The sequence below is a fragment of the Caretta caretta genome, chromosome 2 (assembly GCF_965140235.1).
Source record: "Caretta caretta isolate rCarCar2 chromosome 2, rCarCar1.hap1, whole genome shotgun sequence".
In the NCBI taxonomy this organism is placed as follows: domain Eukaryota; kingdom Metazoa; phylum Chordata; order Testudines; family Cheloniidae; genus Caretta; species Caretta caretta.
The window spans coordinates 192,718,244-192,740,244 of record NC_134207.1 but is presented as its reverse complement, the minus strand read 5'-3'; the positions used below and the strand labels follow the sequence as shown (position 1 = coordinate 192,740,244).

At 44.8% G+C, this 22,001-nt stretch overlaps 1 protein-coding gene across 2 annotated transcripts in view; it reads left to right on the top strand.

Annotated features, from left to right (window-relative positions):
- The window catches only part of SH3BP5 (SH3 domain binding protein 5), a 62,634-nt gene that overhangs the window by 25,259 nt on the left and 15,374 nt on the right, over positions 1 to 22,001 (top strand). For both annotated transcript variants that reach the window (XM_048838743.2, XM_048838744.2), the window contains exons 4-5: positions 12,234 to 12,398; positions 20,818 to 20,948. In XM_048838743.2, coding sequence (XP_048694700.2) covers positions 12,234 to 12,398; positions 20,818 to 20,948 — 296 coding nt within the window. The remainder of the gene's footprint in view (positions 1 to 12,233; positions 12,399 to 20,817; positions 20,949 to 22,001) is intronic.

Genomic DNA, 22,001 nt, shown 5'->3' with positions numbered 1-22,001 from the left:
GTAGGGAAGGCTGCTGTCAGATGCAAAGAAACATGTAGGCAGGCTCCTGTGAACTTTACAACCAATTGCAAAATATAACTTTAGACTTACAGTATGTGCCATAGAGATTTTGTTGTGCAGGGTCTTATAATCTAGATGAAGAACTCCATATTTCATCCTGGCATTCTAGCTCTCTTCTTGACAACAAGGATTACTTATACAACTGGCCAAGTTATTGTAAACCCATCTTTCGGAGGGAGGGAGGGAGGGATGGGTAGTTTCTATATTTTATTTTTGGCCATGCTGAAATACACCACTAACAGATGGTGCTGGCTGCACAAGAAGGCTGTTTGTACAGTATTAGTGAGTACAGCATGGCAGCCTTTGATGCCATAGACGTGCTAAATAAGGGGAGTAACTGCAGTCTGACTTGCAACCTGGGACAACCTCTCTAACAAGCGAGGACTGGATGTGTGATGCGTTTTCTGGGGTCTCCATATATGCCTTATTCAAATGCATCACAAAGAGCATAATTTACTAGACAATGGAGTGGGGAGAATGAAGCCTCAGTTTTATCAAGCAATCTCTAATAGCTTTTGAATGGCTAAGAGCATGATGGAGGGGAATAGGCTTGATGGCTTATCACCCACCAGAGTAGGACTGGAGAACTTAAAGCCTTCATGGGAACATCTGAAATTAGAGAGCTTGCAGTGATGTCTGTGCATAGATGCTGTCATAGGAGAAGGGGCCTCCAGTTTATAGAGTCCCCTTCTTGTCAGTCGTATTGCAGTGCCATATGATTGATGCAGGCCTCCTCTGTAACTTGACTGAATTCTTTAAATACTCAGTTTTCGTCCAGATTAAAATCTTTTTTTCTTTAAGAGGCCATGGAAGATCGTATCTCTTGAATGCAGGAAAGCAACTGCATACGTGATGTGAGCAGAGGCGGTAGGCTGAATTAGATGCCACACTGGGTTAATGTGTGAGCCTTGTTATTTCTGGAAATGTAGCTTCAGATTTGGGCTAGGTGATGAGCTGTAACAATTCAGCCTCCAGAAGAAGGAAAAAAACAAGATATTTAATCAAAAGCAGGAGTCCGATAACAAAGTAGGGACACCTGGTCATTGTATTCCACAGGCATTTCCATTATTTATGGTGCAGGGAGGAAATAGTTTGTGCCCAAGATGTTGGACGTCTTATGGTTGGACTGAAATGACTTTTTAAAAAAGTCCTTAAACCTGTCTTTGAAATGTCAAGTTTAACCTCTGTGCAGTGTAATAGCTCCTTATGTCAGCTTCAAAGATACTGAGATGTTTCAAGCTCTTGATAGAAACAGTAGAGAAATTGGATGTTCTGACAGTAATGCAGAGAATAATTGTAGACTTTTATGTAGCTCAGTAGAGATTCTCGTAAATCTGCCATTAGGGGACAGGCTTTGAATTTTATAAGCGATTGATTTGCGTGTGTGTGGAGCTGGGTCGTTCTACGTTTGAGATGACTCATCCCAGTCCCTCTAATCTGACTCCTTTTTTCGTTTTTGTTTTTTTGTTTTTATTTTTGAGGGGGAGAGGATAATTGAGGAGAGAGAGGTTTTTTTAAAATTTTATTTATTTATTTTTTTAAGCACACATTGTTTTTTTCAAAGAGGTGAATGAGACTCATGAAAACGGTGTGGCTAAATCCTGTGTAGGTCTTTGAAATCTAGGGAACAGTGTCCTTTTTAAAGCATTAACCCATTCATTTCTTGATTTTATTTTTCTGCTAAGCATTGAATTTAGGGGATGAAATTGGGCCCAGTTCTCCCACATTCTGTGGCTCTCCCCAAACACTCAAGTGGATTCCTCTTTGCAGCCCTTTCCTCTATAAAGGTATTGATCTTGCCCTCCAGGCATTCCATAATCCCCATAGTTCCCTGGACAGTTTCACTTTTCTTCCATTCGAGCCTATCTTAGAGCCCTGTGGCAGAGACGACAAGTTTGAAGAGTCACATGTTTCTGGAGACTCTCTCAAATTTCTAGGTAGCAGTTCAGTATCTTCAGATCCCCTCTGCTCAGTAGACCATGGATCCTTTCAACAGAGGGTAAAATAAATATCTCCCCTTCTCTCAAATTAACTATTATTTCTATTGTTTAATTTTCCCGGGGTTAAGGATGTCTTGGCATACTCATCAGATGCAACTTTCCTTTCTTGCTGTGCAAAGGTTTCTCCACGGCTTCCCAGCAAATTCGATAACCCAAAAGATTCTGTAGATCTGGAGTTGTGCTTAGGCCCATATTTAGATGGTTGGAAACTATGATGACTGGGACTATATAATCCTTTCTTTTCCTTTTAGTTGTTTCTTGTGCTCTCTGGAATGTTTGAGTGTATGAAGGAGGCTGTAGAAAAGTAACATTACCATCTTATTTGAACAACATTTGACTTCAGTGTGAAGTATGACAACACATCCATGTGGAAACCGTCTTTAGACTGGAGAATGACTATCTAGTAAAATCGAACACTTCTTATATTCAGCTACAGTAAAGTCAAGAGTGGGGAAACCAGGTCCAAAATAACAGACATTGATTGGCTGCTATATTCAGTCAATAATTCTGGTAGCTAGAAAGAGTGCTTGTTTGCTCAGGACTCATTGGCTGTCAAATAGGTAAACCCACCCCAGTAGTAATTAAGAAGGGCTCACCATGGTGAAGATGTAACGACGGCTTTCACTGGTCAATGAGTGTGCACGAGGGCTAAAATCCTTGGATAGTGCTAAAAATAGTTCAAAAACAGTTTGGGAGTGATCTTGCCCCATGTTGCAAATAATTAAATATGGCAACTCTGGTGATGATATAACAGAGTACCTAATGTTCTTTCTTGTACTTAGTATCTTAACCAAATGAGTAATTACTTACGTAAGAGGAGATAGCCTAAATGGAAGTATATGAAACTTCCTATTTGTCTCTCAGAAATCTAGCTGGGAGCCAGTTAATTATTTTTGAGTAGTAAGCAAGTACTGGCTAGTAGCAAGACAAATTTTAAACACTTGTTTAAAGATTAGCAGGCCTGAAATACATGGGTTTCACGTTAATAAACCAAATAGCTTAGAGCAGTGACCTTGGGCTATAACATGTGGTTTCCCAGTTCCTTATTTAAATAAATAGTTACATTCTCTTTGTTTCAGTCAAGGGATTTTTATAAAAAGGAATTGTGTATGCCATTTACAGTGGAACCTCAGAGTTACAAACACCTTGGGAATGGAGGTTGTTCATAACTCTGAAATGCTCGTAACTCTGAACAAAACGTTATGGTTGTTCTTTCAAAAGTTTACAGTTGAACATTGACTTAGTACAGCTCTGAAACTTTACTATGCAGAAGAAAAATTTTGCTTTCCCTTTATATTTTTTTTAGTAGTGTACATTTAACACAGTAATGTGCTCTATTTGGTTTCTTTTGTCTCTACTGCTGCCTGATTATGTACTTCTGGTTCCAAATGAGGAGTGTGGTTGACTGGTCAGTTCGTAGCTCTGGTGTTCAAAACTCTGAGGTTCTGCTGTACTTGGGATACACTGTAAGGTCCAAAGTAAAATGACTGTTTGGCAGATAGTGCTATAAGGACCTACGCAGTGTACAGGTTGACTACACTGTACCTTTGTACTTTATCTTAATTTTAATACACATATTAAGTTCTCTGCAGCATCTGAATTTGCAGATTGATTTTTCCTCACTGATACCCAAACTTGCATCCTCCTTACTGGAAGCTGCTTTAAAAGCATTTTAAAATAACTGCTCTGCACTGACCGTAATGGAACCCTTGCCTGTTGCTATATTAGGTTCTAGTTCTGCAAGCACTTATGCACACAAGTTACTTGAATGAGTCCCCTTACAGTTACAATATGTGTAAGTGTGCACAGGTTCAGGTCCTTGGTGAATAAAATGGGCCAAGGAGGAGAAATTCTGTTGCGATACAAGCAGATTTATCCCACTCGCAGCCCTTTCTGTGCCTGTTCTTGGCAACTCTTGAGTTCTGCTATTACCCACATATAGTTGGAGATCATAGCTGTCACAATGTATCCTTAGTTGTCAGTTAACCTTGAAGGAATGCTGAAGCTGGGCTGCATTATGGCTTTATAAACGAATTGGTTCGCCTGCTTGTGTAACTTGGTAGACCAAAAAAAAAAAAAAGTGTATGAAAGGAAAGAAAGAAGAATGAATATGCTGGCTTTGTTTTAATATTCTTAATCTCTGTTTTTTGTGTTGGTAGGAGTTGATGCCATATCAGCATCATTGTATGAATTAGATCAGCTGCCTTTTGTGACACTAATGGGGCATTTGGCTCCAGTGGTAGAGAAGCCACTTAGCAAGTGGGATGAACACGGTCCAATAACTGCATCCTCCAGTATAAACATTTTGGAGATGCCTTTAATTTGGAAGAGAATTGGCAAAGGGGGAGGGCACAACACACAGACCTTTAATACAGGAGGAGAAGTGTAAAAAAAAAAAAAAAGTGGGATGGTAGTGGGGGAAGAATTTACTAACATACACAAAAGGACAAGACTACGAATAATGACCTCGACCTCCATCTTGAACATTCAAGGTATGGTGACAGAGTGAAGAAAATTCTCCATTGCGGTTTGGCAGTGGCTTCCAGGCGAAGCTGTGAGGCATAAAAGCTAGATAGCTTCAAGAGAGAATTGTATTTCGTACTGAAAGAAATAGATAGAGCAACCTGTCCTTTTGCTTGGGGAAGGACTAGATGATTTCATCGGCCCTAAAACGCACCTGTGATGAATGGAGATCTCCACAGATAGAGCATTTTCTCAGTGCTGAGCCAATTTTATTTTAAACATATAATGAAAGGAGGTATGAATGATTGCAGGACCATTAAACGTTAAATGTGTTGCACAGGGCTTTAGGAGCTCAACTTCTTTTAAAGTCAGTGGGAGAATTGTGCAGCTAAAACCCTTGATTCTGGGCTTCAGAAAGCTTATTCCATAACATTACTTTATTGGATTAGCCAGGTGAAATTCTTAGAGCCCTTTATCTCGCACATGGCCTTCTTGAAAGTGAAAACCTTTTTTCCCAGCACCCAGGGTCGGCTGTCAGCCAACTTTTTATGGAGAACTTCTGACCTTCAGTTGCAGTGACCTCTTTACCAGGACAGACCAAACTTATTGGAAGAACAAGTAGTTATGACTTCCCAGTAAGCCACAGAGGATATTTTTGGGACTGAGATTTATGCTCCTCTAACGTGTTTTATCAAAGGCTCAGACCAAACCTTGTTTAAAGATCATCTGAAGATTTTTCTATATCCACTAGATACCAAAGGCAAAGGCAGAGAGCTAGTTGCTTAATTTAAAATATTACATTCCCACAGGGGTTTAGGATTTATAAAATGCATTTATTCACTTGGAGTGAGCAGCTGGAGTTTTTTAGCTGTCGCGAGCCTGCCTGTCAGACTGCCTTAACAGTGAACTGGCACTGGGCTGGCAAAAACATCGCTTATCCACTAATCTTGGTACAAAGCACAATGTGTTCATGATGTGCAGTTTTACCAGAAATTAAATGCTCTCTAATGTTTTAGGGCTCTGGCAGCTAAGAAGACCTGTTAAAGGACCGTAGGTTGTAAGCTGACTGAAAGCAGCAAGGGGGTTGGTTGGATAGATCTGTGTGCATAGCAGTGTGCCAAGTATACTCAGGGCTGGTAGTGGTGAGGGTAAAAACACATCCTTACTGTTATGGCTTCTGATTTTTCTAGGCTAATAGAGAAGCTCCAGCATGAATATATTTATCCACAATCAGTGTGCGGTAAAACACATTTCTGAAGTGTGATAGAACAGGGAAGAAGTCGAAAGAGCTTGCTAGCATTTCAGAAGCTTTTTAGGGGAACTGAATGTGGTTTTTGCCTTTTGAAACTCTTGTTTAAGTTAGGTGATACTTTTTTCCCCTTGGGAGGCCTTGTTTCTGTAACTACAAAAACAAACAAGCGTGAAGTCTGATACATCTGGTGCTGAGAACAAGCTGCAAACAGCTCTTTCAAAAGATTGCTGTTCTGCTTATTTCATATTCTAAAGCAGAGATTAGCAGCCTTTTCCCAAGTGACCACCTTTTTCTGCCTGCAACACCAAAACCATCTATTTCCCCCCCACGTGACCGTATATTCCAGAATCCTTTGCACTGTTTCAGGTCCAAACCCCTTTCCAAATGTTAGAGAGACAAGGTGCAGGGCCGTCCCTACCCATACGCAAAGTATGCAGCTGCGTAGGGCACCAGGAAATTTGGGGCACCACATTTCCTGGTGCCCTGCGCAGTTGTGTGCTGCTCCAGCCCCTGCCCTGCCCCTTCCCCATGGCCCCTGCTCTGCCCCTGCTCTGCCCCAGCCCCGGCCCCGCTCCCCTGAGGACTGCAGCAGGGCTGGGCCTGCACTCACCGGCGGTGGGAAGTGTAGCGACCCGGCCCCAGCTGCACCACCAGTGAGTGCTGGGGGGAGGTTCCCCCTGCCTCTCAAGCCAGCCCCCCCCCCCAAAAAAAGAGGCCTGGGCACCCCCCCCTTGAGGGGGCTGCGTAGGGCCCCAGAATAGCTGAGGACGGCCCTGACACAGTGAGTGAGGTAATATATTTTACTGGACCAACTTCTGTTGGTGAGAGAGCAAGCTTTTGAGCTTACACAGAGCTCTTCCTCAGGTCTGTGAAAATGTAAACTCGTGGTTTTTAGGGTGTTCTGTCATATCTGGTGTGACAAAGTTCCTGCTCTACCTTGGTGGGTCTTGCGCTTATTGGCGGATTTGCTCGCTTTGGAGCTTCACGACAGCCCTCAGCTTGGCCGTTTTTCTGAACCCACAGTCCAGGTCGACTCCTCCTGTGTCTGACCGGGAGTTGGGAGGATTTGGGGGGGAACCCAGGCCCGCCCTCTACTCCGGGTTCCAGCCCAGGGCCCTGTGGACTGCAGCTGCCTAGAGTGCCTCCTGGAACAGCTGTGCAACAGCTGCAACTCCCTGGGCTACTTCCCCATGGCCTCCTCCCAACCCCTTCTTTATCCTCACCATAGGACCTTCCTCCTGGTGTCTGATAATGCTTGTACTCCTCAGTCCTCCAACAGTCCGCGTTCTCACTCTCAGCTCCTAGCCCCTCTTGCTCCCAGGAGCAGATGTGTGGGAGGGCCCGTGACTTCTACACAAGCCTTTTCTCCTCGGATCCGACCGATCCTGACGCTTGCAGGGTGCTCTGGGAGGAACTCCCCACAGTCAGCGTGGGCGACCGAGACCGGCTAGAGCTGCCTCTCACCCTGGCCGAGTTGTCGGAAGCCCTCCGTCGCATGCCCACTAATAAATCTCTGGGCATGGACGGGCTGACCGTGGAGTTTTACCGCGCGTTCTGGGACATCCTCGGCCCAGACCTAGTCACTGTCTGGGCTGAGTCCTTGCAGAGCGGGGTCCTCCCTCTGTCGTGCAGGCGAGCGGTGCTCGCCTGGTTGCCGAAGAAGGGGGACCTCCGCGATTTACGAAACTGGCGTCCCGTCTCACTCCTTAGCACGGATTACAAAATCGTAGCAAAAGCAGTCTCGCTGCGGCTAGGGTCTGTGATGGCGGACGTGATCCACCCAGACCAGACCTATGCTGTGGCGGGTCGCAGCATTTTTGACAACCTATTTCTAGTCCGAGACCTTTTGGAACTCGGGTGTAGAGATGGTCTGTCGTTCGCCCTCCTGTCTCTTGATCAGGAAAAGGCGTTCGATAGAGTAGACCATGGGTACCTCCTGAGCACTCTGCAGGCGTTTGGATTCGGACCTCAGTTTGTGAGTTTTCTCCGGGTGCTGTATGCCTCCGCGGAGTGTTTGGTTAGGCTCAACTGGACCCTGACCAAACCGGTCAGCTTCGGGCGAGGAGTGCGGCAGGGGTGCCCCCTCTTGGGCCAGCTGTACGCTCTGGCAATCGAGCCTTTCCTCTGTCTCCTCCGCAGGAGGTTGACAGGGTTGGTGCTGCGGGAGCCGGAGCTGCGGCTGGTCCTGTCGGCGTACGCCGATGACGTACTCCTCGTGGTCCAGGACCCGGGCGACTTGGCGCGAGCGGAGGCATGCCAGGCCATCTATTCGGCAGCCTCCTCCGCCCGAGTCAACTGGGTCAAGAGCTCTGGCTTGGCAGTGGGGGACTGGCGGCAAGTAAGCTCCCTCCCACCCGCGCTTCAGACCATCCAGTGGAGTGCGGGTCCACTGTTCTATCTCGGCGTTTACCTTTCCGCCACGCACCCTTCCCCGCCGGAGAACTGGCAAAATTTAGAGGGCGGGGTGATAGAGCGGATCCGGAAATGGACGAGGCTACTCCGATGTCTCTCCCTCTGATGGAGAGCACTGGTGCTTAACCAACTAGTCCTGTCCACGCTCTGGTACTGGCTCAACACCCTGGCCCCAGCCCCGGGTTTCCTGACCCACCTCCAGAGATTGATTCTAGAGTTCTTTTGGTCAGGAATGCACTGGGCCCCTGTTGGAGTTCTTCACTTACCCCTGAAGGAAGGAGGGCAGGGCCTGAAGTGTCTGTACACTCAGGTCCGCGTTTTCCGCCTCCAGGCCCTGCAGAGGCTCCTTTATAGTACAGGTAGTTCGACGTGGAGCATATTGGCGCACGCCTTCCTGCGCCGCTTCCAAGGGCTCCGATACGACCGGCAGCTCTTTTGTCTTTGTCCGAGAGGTTTTCCGCGAGACCTCTCTGGGCTGCCGGTCTTCTACCAGGATCTCCTCCGGACCTGGAAACTGTTTCTAACGACCAGGTCCGTGGCGGCCACCGTGGGAGCAGATCTCCTCATGGAGCCCCTGCTACTCAATCCCCAACTCCGTGTGCAGGTGGCGGAATCTCGCTCGGTGCTCCAGAAGTTGGTCCTCGCGGAAGTCTCGAGGGTCGGAGACCTCCTGCACTACGACCGGAGAGACTGGCTGGATCCCCTGACGCTCGCTCGGCGCATGGGGCTCTCCAGCCCTCGTACCCCCTGGCGTGTACTTCAGGAGGTGAGGCCGCCTTGACCCCTGCTGCGCGAGGGCGCGAGGGCGCACCCCGCCCATCCTCCACCCCAGGCCCGCCGGACCTTTCCATTGGGCCCCTACCCTCCCGATCCCAACAAACCCCTCACCCTTTCACTGCAAGCCGGCTGCATGAACTACAGCCGGTCAGTTTTCAAATCGCACCACGGAAATATTTATACACACTCACGCTTCACACCCTTCACGCCCACACCCTGGTGTCCCGCCCTGATACAAAGTGGCGGGACCTCCTGCCACCTTTGGAGGGTGAGCAACCTCGATGGGCCAGCCTATATTCCACCTTGGTCCCGAGGCCCGTCGGGGACATCAGTTGGCGGCTCCTTCACGGAGCTGTGAGCACAGGCGTGTTTCTGACACGGTTTACCCCCATCCTGGATACTTGCCCTTTTTGTAATGTGAGGCAAACCCTGGCGCACGTATATCTAGAGTGTGCCAGATTGCAGCCCCTTTTCCGGCTCCTCACAAATATTCTATTGTGCTTTTGGCTTCATTTCTCCCCTCACCTTTTTATCTATACACTCCCCATCCGTGGCCCCACAAAATCGCGAGATCTCCTGGTTAACCTCCTCCTAGCCTTGGCTAAAACAGCCATCTATAAAACCAGAGAGGGGAGGTTGGCCCATGAAGCGTCCGGCGATTGTAGGGCCTTTTTCCGATCCTCAGTACATTCACGTATCCGGGCGGAGTTCCTCTGGGCGGCATCCACCGACTCCCTTGACGCCTTCAAGGAGCGGTGGGCGCTGTCCGGGGTTCTCTGCTTGGTGACCCCGTCCGGTTCCCTCTGTCTGACCTTTGATTGAGGGGAAGAGCGAGAGATGCCAGCCCCAGCCTTTGCCGCTGTGGATACCATCATTACTGTCATCCAGGAGGGGTCCTATAATACATGGGTGTCTACCCCCCCACCCCCAAACCGCCTACCCCGCAGCCGTGCCCATCTTGCCGGGCACTCTCAGGAGAGGGATAATCGGTGACACTGGGCGCGGCACTAGGTAACTTGAGGGGGTGGAAGACCACGAGTGTCGAGGAAGCCCCCTCGCTCTAGGCCACCAGGTAACTCAGGAGGGTGGAAGACCACGAGTGTCGAGGAAGCCCCCCTGCTCTGGGCCCAGGCTAGCCTAAATACTTCTCCCTCCTGAAAGCTGCTGTGTTATATCTTCTGTTTGCGTTGTTTTGTTGCATAGTTTGTTTTGTTTTCTTTGGTAATTCTTTGCAAGTGTAACACAATAAAATTCTTTTCTGTTTCAAAAAAAAACAAAAAAACCTTCCCTGTTACCTTACCCAGGGAAAAGGGACCTACTTAGCCTGGGGCTAATATATCTGCCTTCTGTTACTCTCCTATAGCCATCTAGCCCAACCCTGTCACACTGGTCAAAGCTGACATTCAGTAGATTGGTTAATTTGATTTAAAAACTATTGAAGTGTAACTGAAAATTTCATCTTCCCCAGTGCTGTATGCTAAAGGAATCTAATGCAGTTGCTTATAATTGAAAGGTTTTCTTCCCAGGCAGAAGAGCTGGAAACCCTTTTTTCATTTAAAAAACAAAACAAATTTAGAATATAAAAGGCTATGACCTTCAGTTAAACAACAAAACTCACACCCTAAAAAGGGCTTCTAATGTGGTATACTAAATGGATGTTCATAGGTAAGTGGTATGATATTGAAAGTAGTCCTAACACTTCAATTATGAGCTTCTGACAAACACCTCTAATCTTAAAAACAACCTAAAGATCAAAAAACCCCAGATAGCTGAGTTGATTCAGGGATAACCATAAAAAAATGAGGAGTATTCATTTTAAAAATATGGAAATTTCCAGTAACTTGAAACTAGGTTTTTTAAAACGATTGTTTCCTATAATTTATCTTCTTAAAACCAACCATCTCTCTTCAACAAACATTTAACACAAGTCATTGGTGCCAAAATATAATAGTACAGGCTGATGAACATTAGACTTTATAATCCCTGTTGTCTGGTAACTGCAGTTCATAGGAATATGCAGCGATCGTGGCTGTATTTATATTTTATTGGTTGCTGTGCCACCCAATTTTTCTTCCTGGTCCAGCCGCACGGGCAAATGGTTGCTGATACCACATTGGCTGCGGGTTTTTGGAAGACTGATGTGTAGTGTGTTTCAGCCATGAAAACCAGATGGTTCAACACTGAGAACCTGGATTTGAACACTCCCCAGTCTAAAGACAATTTTGACTGGGAATACAATATGGTCACTTGAGCCCCGTTCTTTTAAAAAGATTAATTTGTAAAACCAGCAGCTTTTTGAAATTTCTAAGTAAATGTCCAACCCTCAAAAGTCAGATAAAGGTATCACAGGACAAATTTATTGTATTAACTTGTATTTTCATTGGTTGGAAGTATTATAACTTAATATCTTGGTAGGATACTTGCTCATGGAGCTAGAATTTAGGTCATTATAAAACCAGTTATTTCATAGCTCTCATCCAGACTTTTAAATACTACTACTTCAAACACAGCTGTTGATAAGAGGATCCCTAGGTTTGAACGACTGACCCAGGACTGGAGACTGAACCAAATCAGCATATCCACTGAACATTGGTCTACACAGTATAAAGTACTGCACTTAACAACTGTTTGGCTACCTCCATTCTTCCCTCTCCCCTATGCGTCAGACCTGGGACCTGCAGTGCCTTCTCTACCCCTGTCAGAACAGAGTAGAAGAGAATATGTAGAACTGGGTTACAGCTCTCTTCCCTGGAAATCTGTGCATCGTGCTGTGTAATAACGTAACCGCTCCGAAATGCTCTTCTGCTTGGTAAATACTGCAGTGACTAAAAAATTGGTATTGACTTAGATTCTGCACTCACAAAATGTTGTTCCCCATTGCATTCTTGTGAAATGCAACACCAAGTTGGCTATGGAGAGCAGAGATATTAGGAGTTTTTGTCTTGCTGCCTCCTGTTTCTTCCTGATGGATTAAAGCTGTTTCACACAGTATTTCTCCATCTGTCATCCAGATGCTTATTATGCAGAACTCTGATCTCCTGCATTTTGGATTTATTGGATGTGAACAGCATGGTAATGCTTTACAGAGGACATGTGTGATATGAACTAGCAGTGACCCAGGCAAGGAAATATGTATGTGCTGCCAAACAAAAGGGTGGGAAATCAAAACCCCGGAGTGTTTTTGTCCTTAAAATCCTGGTCTTAGCTATTTTTAAGTACTGTCACACTTAAGAGTTCGTTGATGCCTAATTGCAGTGTCTGTTTTCTAGGCACAACTGGAAGCTCAGAAAGCAACCCAGGATTTCCAGAGAGCTACTGAGGTGCTGCGTGCTGCCAAGGAGACCATTTCACTCGCTGAACAGAGGCTGCTGGAGGATGACAAGCGTCAGTTTGACTCTGCCTGGCAAGAGATGCTCAATCATGCCACCCAAAGGGTGAGATCAATAAGGAGCTGCTTGCTTCAAGTCTCTTGCTCAGTTTGAGTTAGCTTTGTTGCATGCCACAAGGCCTAAATTCTTTTTGCTTTGCGTGAGGGATGATGCAGAAGGGCGGTAATTCCACAGGCAAATGAATAGAAATAGATTGTGAATCAGGTACTTGGGGCACTATTAAAGATGAAATAGGACAGGGCTTCCTGTGAGACGGTGAAAAAGGCAGCTTGTCCATTTCTGGGAAGGGTTAAGGGGAGCCACTTTGGATAAGCTAAGAGCTGCTCCACCGTGATTGGAGTGCATGGAGAGGATGAACACAGTGGAGTCTGCATAGGTTATTCTTTTTACCATGCCTGTCACTATGGTATGTGAGCCCCTGGGCCAGCCGCTCCCTTACCCGATTGTATGGTGAGGAAGAGGAATAGGAATGCGAATGCTGAGTCAGACATGCAGGTGTATTTGAGTGGGAGGGAACCAGAATGGGGAGCCTCTGCAAAGGAAGGGGGGGAGGAAGCAACTCCAGTAGGTCTCAAGATCCAGAGGCCTCTTAAGGTATGTCTGCACTGCAAATAAAGACCCAAGGCTGGCCCATGCCAAGTGACTGGGCTGCAGAGACAGCAGGAGAGTCAGTGCCCGAGGAAGGCCCCTTCCACTGAGGCATCCATGGGGAAATGGAGAATAAAATAAGACTAGTATTTTGAGGACCAAGGCTGCTGTTTTAAGTGCCGTGAGCCCCCCAAATGTAAAGGGTGCAGGGTAGAACTGCACTGAGACATCAAAAGCCTGCATGTGGGAGTAGGGTCCTGGATTCCATTCAATAGACCTGAGTTCTCTCCCTGGCTCTGCTGCTGGCCGGCTGAGTGACCTGGCCATGTCAATTCACTTCTCCAGGCCTCTGCTTCCTCCATCTGTAAAATAGGGATCATGACACTGACCTCCTTTGTAAAGTGCTTTGAAATCTAGAGACGGCAACTGTTGCATAAAAGCTAGGTGGTGGCAGTAACATTAAACACTTGTGTTAGAGAAATTCTTACTAACTTTTTTTATGGTTTCTTCCCACTTTCTTTCCTAAAACAATGCAAAAATGGCTTTGGCTTTTTTTTTTTTTTAAAGAACATAGAAGAACCAAACCAAACTTAAAACCTCTCTTTCCAAGCCTCTCCAGATGTTCCAGGAAAACTTAACCCACTATTCCAAGCTGGCTGAAGCAATAGTGTAACATTATCTTAGTGCTGAAATCCTAATCCCTTTGTGGAAACTGTATTTGATTATAAGACAACATAGTCTTCATGTATAAATTGTATACAACAGCGCTGCCAGATGGTGCATGGTACCAAAAGGGCAGCAGGTGTGCTGTGTGAAATGGGAAACCTAGTATATGAAAACTGAACACTGCTGATGTCGTTGTCACCACTGTCGTGTGTTTAAGGTTCTATACTTCAAAATTGCATGACGAGACTAGCTCCACCCCTTCATTGTGATTACCCAAAGCGATCAGCTGTAGCCCTTATTTGAAGTGAGAAAAGTCTACTAACACACTAACATTTTTCTTCCTTGAATTATGAGGATGAAAACTCTGCAGGTTTGCTATACAACATTTCACTGCTAATCTGCCACTTAAAGTCCAGTTAAGCTTGGTAGTGACCAGTTACTAGTGTGAGCTGTGCAGCTTACCTCCCAAACAGAGAGTGCTACAATGGGCACCCTTGCTGGTTGATTCCCTGTGGAATACCAAGCAATGAATGAATATTCAGACTGAACTACTGTCTTAGCTCTGCAGGGGGTCACTCTAAGTCAGGGTTGAGGTGCTCTGGTGAGTCAGTACGGGGAAAAGTCGGCTGCTGCCTTTGCTGTGGAAAACCAGAAAACTTCCATCTCCAGGGCGGGCAGTCTGACGCCTTCCACAAGCACAACTTTCTGGATGAGGGAGAAGTGTGTCTTGTTCGTCAAAAGAATGCGAAGGGAAAGCTCCAAAAAGAGATGGGACATGAGCATTTTTGTTTAGAAGCTCCGTGAGGGAGAGTGATGCATGTTTTGTTTTCCAGAGAAGGACCTTCAGTTAATGCTGACGAAGTCTAGAAAGATGATGACTAATACTAAATTAGAAAGGATGCTTAGGGTTGTTGTGGGCCGGGTGGGGGAAGACGCACCATTATTTACATTGAGAATCTTTTTGAAATCTCTCTCCTAAATCTCTATGAAAAATTTTCTCTAAACCCTTAATGCTGCCTCAGAGAGAATCTAGGGATGAAAATACAATTGAGCAATGGAAGCCCAGAGACTTAGTGCGTGAGATGGTGGCTGTTCTGTAGCTGAGCCCAGCATTCTTCTGTAAAACAATCTTGGGAGCAATGCCATTCTGTCGTGACGCCTCATTGCATGACTTTTTGCATGATATCTGGACCAGTCAGGATGACTTACTTATAATGAAACCTCTCCAATGACTAGAGTAGAATAGGAAATAGACCCTAGTGTGTTGGCTGTGATGTTAAAACATCTAGTGACAAAACATCCTATAGGAACATATACATTAATGGAGAACTTCCTTATTGGAAAGAATCCCATCTTACTCATCCCTTCTGGCTGTTGACCGAACAGTCTGGGTAAAGTTCATTCTCAAATAGTTTCTAAAAGAAACTAAATATCAGTATCTTAGAAGTGGTGGTGTAATCAATGCTGATTCATGGAATATACACCTTACTATTTCCACTCGTAGTCTGCATCATGTTGACACCAGAATTGCAACTGCTTCTGCAATAGGATTTTAGTCACATGACTTCCACTGATTTTTTTATAGGGTGTTTCATGGCTCTTCAAACCATATCAGTTAGTCTGTGTTTAGGGGCTAGTGCTGCAGGGAGTCTCCCCTTCAGCAATGGAACTGGTTCTACTGTGCAAGGGGAAGGCAGGATTTGAATGGTGTGTGCTGAGGTGGGCACCCCCTACATGTCACAGAGCCCTACAGGAGGTCTTCCAATGCATCTCTGCACAGGGTCATGTAAGGGCTTGTACACATAAGAGGCATGGAGGGCTACTTCGATCATTGGGCTCAATGGTCACTGTCATTTGGATGTGGGATGATTCCTCCTTCTTCCCTGGTACCAGACCCAGCTAGGTGATGCCATGAGGAGTTTGGGAACGTATGAATTTTTGTGGCTGGGGAGAGGGGGAACAAACTACAAAGCTATGAATCTGGGGTTGGAGTAGGAAGCCAACAAGAAAAATAGGCTTCAAATGAACTAGTTCACCTGTGATGGCTGCTTCATATGCAGAACTCCTCTGATGGAAAATTACAGCACTTCAATTGCACTGTGCACTCTTTGTTAGTAAATGACAAATGTGGGGTACAAAGTAGACTTCCACAGTTATTGGCGCAGCAACGGATCACATGCAGAATAGCACCTATCTATAAATGTCAAAGTGGGCTACAAACTCGTTTGTTTGAAATCGCCTGGCAAGGGTAAAGTAAGGACTCATAGATATTAAGGTCAGAAGGGACCATTATGATCATCTAGTCTGACCGCCTGCACAATGCAGGTCATACTCTTTCTTCATATACAGGGAGGGCAGGTATTTTTGGACTGGCTAAAATTTGTCTGACGTGGTACAAAACTGAGCCCAAAAATAACTAGGTAACTGAAGGGCGATAGAAGCAAAGATTATGAAGCAAACAGATAGATGAAAGAACTGGTGTAGGATAAGTGGCTCTGTTATACACAGATGCTGTGGAAATGCTGCAAGATTACCCCAGCTGCTTTTGGGTTGATGGGTGTGGACAGAGTCTGAGGCTTCAGAATATCAAACTGGGCTTGTAATTTGCAGATTCTCTCTGGGAAGAAATGGTGATGGGTCTGGGCAGTTGTGACTGCCCCTGATTTGTTCAGGGATTGAAAAGCTGCTGATGTCCATATTTTTAACAGGTCAGTCTATAACAGGGTATACACAAGACCTTTAGAACCAACAATATAGAAAATTAAACTAATAAAACCTGGAGGACCACTGAAACGATATTGCCTATCCTAAAGGGATGGAAGAATAAAATATGGCAGGTATTTTTATTCAGGGGAGCAACCAGGACTGGTATGAACAGCTACAGGGAGGGCTGAAGAGGGCTGTGCCTTGAACTTTGACTCCTATTTTCATAGGTGCCTAAAGGAATTAGGCACCTAAATTCCATTGAATTTAAATAGAGGCTGCCTCACTTTGTCTGTATAATCCCCTATACCTTCATGCTTTAGAACTCCATCAAACATACACATATGGTGTCCGGGACACTCGTATGCAGCATGATCAAGTGACTAGGAAGCAGGGAGTCAAATTTAGGGTCCCATTCCTGGCCCCAATCTGCTGTGTGACTTTGGGTGAGTCATTTAATCTCTCCGTGCCTCCATTTCCCCACCTGTAAAATGGGGATAATGACACTCTTTCCTCTGAAAAGTGCTGAAATGTGCTTCATCTTAATGGTGACGTAGCTATTCTCAGTTAATGAGGTAGACCCAATGTTTTGGCCTCTGTTTAGGGAGGTTTCTGGGAAGAGGACGGGTGTGAGTTTGTCTCCTTCTATAGCAGAGCTTAAGAAACCAACTTCACTATTTTCCAGTTTTAGACACACAGGTGTGTACAAAGAGGCTTCCATAGGGGCTGAAAGACAAATGGTTTTAGAGGGATGAAGGGGGAATAATGGCATTAATGCTTTGGCAGAAGATCAGTGTGATGCACAAATATATATTCGTAAGGGTGATATCTGGAGTCTGAGATTAGTTGCATTAAAAAGGAATGTCCTACACACATTTCCTTCATGTATGCAATTTATCTTTCAAAAAACAAATGACATGCAACATGGCTTTGGTTTATCCCCTAATTCCTTTTCATCTCACCCTTCAGTTGCTCAGAAATATATGGGGCATTCAGAAAAAATGTTTTAGTCATCTTGCATTGCCTCTCTTCTTACCACCTTGTTTCTAACATTTCCCTCCAACCAATACACTCACTGATTGCTTTTGAAGAAAGAGAATAAACGTGGCACCTGACTATGGACACCAAGAGTTGTCATAGAAATTACAGATTCATTGGAGTTCCCTGCTTTTTCTCTTTTGACTGCATCATTTGTTTCTCTCTTGAGGTTCTGACGAGGGTACATTCTTCACTTAGGCTTGTCCTGATTACTTGGGAGAAAACAAAGCAATTCGTACAAACCTGCTCTCCAAGAACATATATTTTATATTATGTCCCCTTTGATAGAATACCTGGCTGATGGTCTTGGATTTTGTCTTTTATCTAGCAGCTTACTGGTTTTTGTCCATGCTGTGATGAATTCTACCTGACATTGTTGATGATCTAGTAACTAACTACATTAATGGGATAGTCTAGACCTCACCAAGGAACAAGCAGGTGGGCTAGCCAATATAAAGCTGATCTTTTTGTGCCAAGCTGCTCTATGAATACGTTTTTAACTTTTAATAGCATCAACTTCTTTCATAAAAGACCAAAAGAGAGGCTATAACACAATAATGAGAGGCTGTGATCACCTCCAGAAAGCTCTCATCTGACCAGCATTCTTAACCATGCCCTATGTGAACCCTCTCGAGCAGCATTCTTAATGCCTGGGCATAGAGGTGGAGGTGTGGGGAGACTGGTAATAGACTCTTAAATAACTGGGTTGCAGGCTGGTTAGTGGTCGATGTGAAAAGAGTTGGCTGTCTCATTTCTACATCAAATGCCTAAGCGAATGTTAGTTGGCTGTTCTGGAGATGTCACGGATTTAGCTATCCTATTGCTCGTAGAGTTATTCCTTAGCTGGGCTATGGGGGGAAGATTTCGGAGCCACGGTCCTGTACCTGTTTTTTGGGGGGAGAGAGAGGACTTACGTTTTCCGGGCTGTCAGTCTGGCACATTGTCTTTGTTTATTTAGTTGTGCAATGTGGGAATTAGGGAAGTAAGGAAGGTTGGGTTTTTTGATATCCGAAATTATAATATTAAATAAATAATATTAAAGGATTAAATAAACAACCGCTCTCACAATTGGCCTCTTTTACAAAGTGTTTAAAAAAAAAAAAGGTCTCCAGTAAGACAGGTTTCACCATTTTGGTTGAATGTTTTTGGTTGTTCATAATTTAGTCTATCTGCTCACCTCACAAAAGGCTTTTGTATTTTGAAGAGGCCTAGGCGATCTAGTATGTTGGTGTTCGCAGCATTCATCATGCCATGAGTCAGGATGTGGTCGTTGCTCCTCCCCCCCAGGACCTCCTGCATGCCACGTATTGCGGCGCGCAGGATGCACTGGAGGGGGAGGCACTGATCGGGGCTGCCAATGGGCAGGAGGTACTGGAGGGGGGAGGCGCTGATAGGGGGGCTGCTGATGGGTGCTAAGCACTACTATTTTTTTTTTTTTTGGAGCACCCCCAGAGTCTGCACCTATGGCTAAATTTCTTTGCCATGCCCAAGGAGGGCAAACCCACTTCCTTGCCGTCCCAGAAGAATGCCGATCTTAAATCTGACACTTCCTTGCCAAAGCCAGGCTTGTCTAACTCAGTGGTTTTCATCCTGTAGTCCACGGACCCCTGGGGGTCTGCTGACTGTCTAAGATTTTTCAAAGGAGTCTGCACCTCCATTTGAAATTTTGTAGTGGTCCACAAATGAAAAAAGGTTTATAATCATTGGTCTAATGCAGTCCTCTAGGAAAGGTCAAAGCATCATTCTAGCTTTCTAACTGCTGCACAAGCTGAGTAGCAGCAAAGAGATCAACTAACGTGTTGGATGTAGAGCAGAATCTATCTTGAATATTTTATAATTTTGACCTTTCCTCCAAAGGAAAGAGTCTTATTTATATATGTAGGCAGCTGAGGGGCACTGGAGCTGAATATACATTCTTGGATCTAGTCAGAGCCTATGAAAATTATTCTTTCTGGGTTAGAGGGTTCTATAATAAAATGCATATTTTTTTTGTTGCAAAATACGTAGTGCTGATAAGGGGAATGTGGCCTTAAATGAAACTTCTCACTATTACAATAATTGAAATTGGTAGACACCAAAGTTTAATTTAATCATTGTTCAGTCTTTCATGTAAGCATTGAAAGGGGGAATGCGCAGGTTTACTCTGAACGCAATGGAAAGCAAAGGTCAGTTGTGTTCTTCAAGTTAGCACCATCCCTTTGCGTGTGTTGAATATCACTAACTGTTTGGTTTGGCCTCCAAGAGTTACTGCTCATTTGATTGCAGGAGAACACAGCAATGCCAATGAGATTAATATTATTTGAAAACAAAATTATTTGCAATTGGTTGTCTTTTCTGAAATAAGAGCCTGCTACTTTGGTCTGAGGTAGACTGCCCCTTCTGGCATGTCTTGGAATAGCTCAAATAATGGAATAAACTTTGAGCTATTTACATGGGAGTTGGGGGGTAAATTGGTTTGCATTCTGAATTCTTGGAAAAGGAATATCACAGAAAACAGGGTCCCATCACTTTCTGTAACAATGCTGGCCCGTGAGAGAGCCTGTATATATCACCTATGCAATGGAAACCTTCATGTCTTGTCAAAATGTTGGGGGAGACAGAGAGTAATGATTAGTTTATCCTCTGGCTGGACCCTGTTATGCTGTTCACTCCACTCTTATGTTTTCTGCCTGTTATTACAGAAAAATGGATGTCCTAATTTGCTAGGTGGTTCTTCAAATTTGCAAAGCAAAAATATCGCTGATAGCATTTCTGGCATCGTAAACGAAGCAGGACACTCACTGGAGCAGATGAGGAGGATATTTACAGCAATTAAAACAAAATTTACACAAATTAAAGTACTGAGGCAGTGAGCATTATTTATGAATGTTCAAATGTTTGCTTGACTTGTGCCCGAGCCATGAAGCTGTGTGTGTTGGACTGGAAGTGTTCATGAAAAGCATGATACACTTAGCCTTTGGGCCAGTCATATATATGCATCTCTGCCTGCCTAGTCCGTGTGGCAGCATTCGTGATGGCTCATCCTCCCAGCCAGAAGAAGAATGTTCTGTAAAGGAAATAGCTCACTTGTGGAAGAGAATGGGGAAATAACAGGGATGATATGGTAGCTCAGAATGGAGCTGTGCTAGTGGATCTTGAACATCTCACGGGGGTTGCGGGGGTACTGAGCTCTCACGTTTGAGGCTGCTTATACCAAAGCTCCCCCAGAATGCACGAAGCAGCAGTATGCTCCTTGTATCATTAATAATTTATTTGCCAACCAGACATGCTGCTGTTTCTTCCAAGAAAGATTTTTCTAAGTAGGTTAATTGAAAGAAGATGTCTCTTCTCTTCTGTTTCTCCCCTCCACCCGGCTACACTCTGAGAGTTTCAGAGAGGTTATGGAAATGCTGTTAATTAAAATTATATGAAACTGATGAGCATGTGACATGCCTACTACAACTTAAAGCATTTGTTTCCTCTCTTGCAGGTCATGGAGGCGGAGCAGACGAAAACAAGAAGTGAGCTGGTGCACAAGGAAACGGCAGCCAAATACAATGCTGCCATGGGCCGGATGAAACAGCTAGAGAAGAAACTGAAAAGAGCCATCAATAAATCCAAGTATGTGTTTTAGCTGGTGGTGTGTTTACATGCTAAGCCTACTTGCATGGGGTGCTTGACACACGTGGCTTCCAGGACTCCGTCCGTGCTGAACCTGCCAGGGGGCTGCACAGATATTGTAACTGTCTGATTTGCAGTCCAGCCCATGCCGTAACAGAACTTTACACTGGCTAAGAAAGCAGCAAGGCTATTGACTAAAAACTTCAAAGGTGTGAGACTACCTCAGAGCTGCTTATCATAGATTAGATTTGTTTGCTTTCCGGAGCCTTCTTGGCAAGCTATGTGAGAGCTATTCTCATGGAAAGGCACATGCTTCAGAGGGTATAGCTAAGAAGCGTATGTGATAAATGATAAAATGTGTTTGGTGTGTGGTTCTCCTCTGCTGCATAGAAGTCTATGCAAATGTGGTGGTTGTCAAGAAAAGCTGCCTTTTGTAATACTTGCTCACTGTCTGTGAAAAAGCTTTAGGTAATCTGCAACTAATACTTTTAATTTTAATAATTAATTTCCATTTTCTGCAGCTTGACTAAACAATGATCATTTATTTAGTGTTTAATCCCTCAGTCTAAAAATTACTTTATCAATGTCTGTTACTGTTTTGCTTGATACATATAGAAGTATTAGTGCTTTCCCAGGAAATTCTATCTCACATGTTGTTGCCACGGTGTAGCCTGCAGCCATTCCACCTTGTGCTGTGCGTTTCTGTGATAAGATAAGATAAGCAGGGTGCCAGTATTGGATGGGAAACCTCCATCGGTGCTGAAATAAATATTCTGCAGTTCAGTAGATGGCACTCTTTCCTCTAGATCAGAGTGCTGGTGGGGGCATTAAGTTCCCAAAAGAGCCTTTATTTGAATGGGATAGAAAACGAAGGTCCTGACAACTTACCATTCAGGTCTTATGGACCTTTTCATAAGAATAAGGGTGTTCATTCTGGCTCCTGACCAGCTGTTACCTTGGGTACATTCTGCTACCCTCGATTCACCTTGCAGTGTCAAATGGATATAGCTTCCTCACTTCCTGCCCCAAACTGTGTAAGGATGCTGTGTCCTG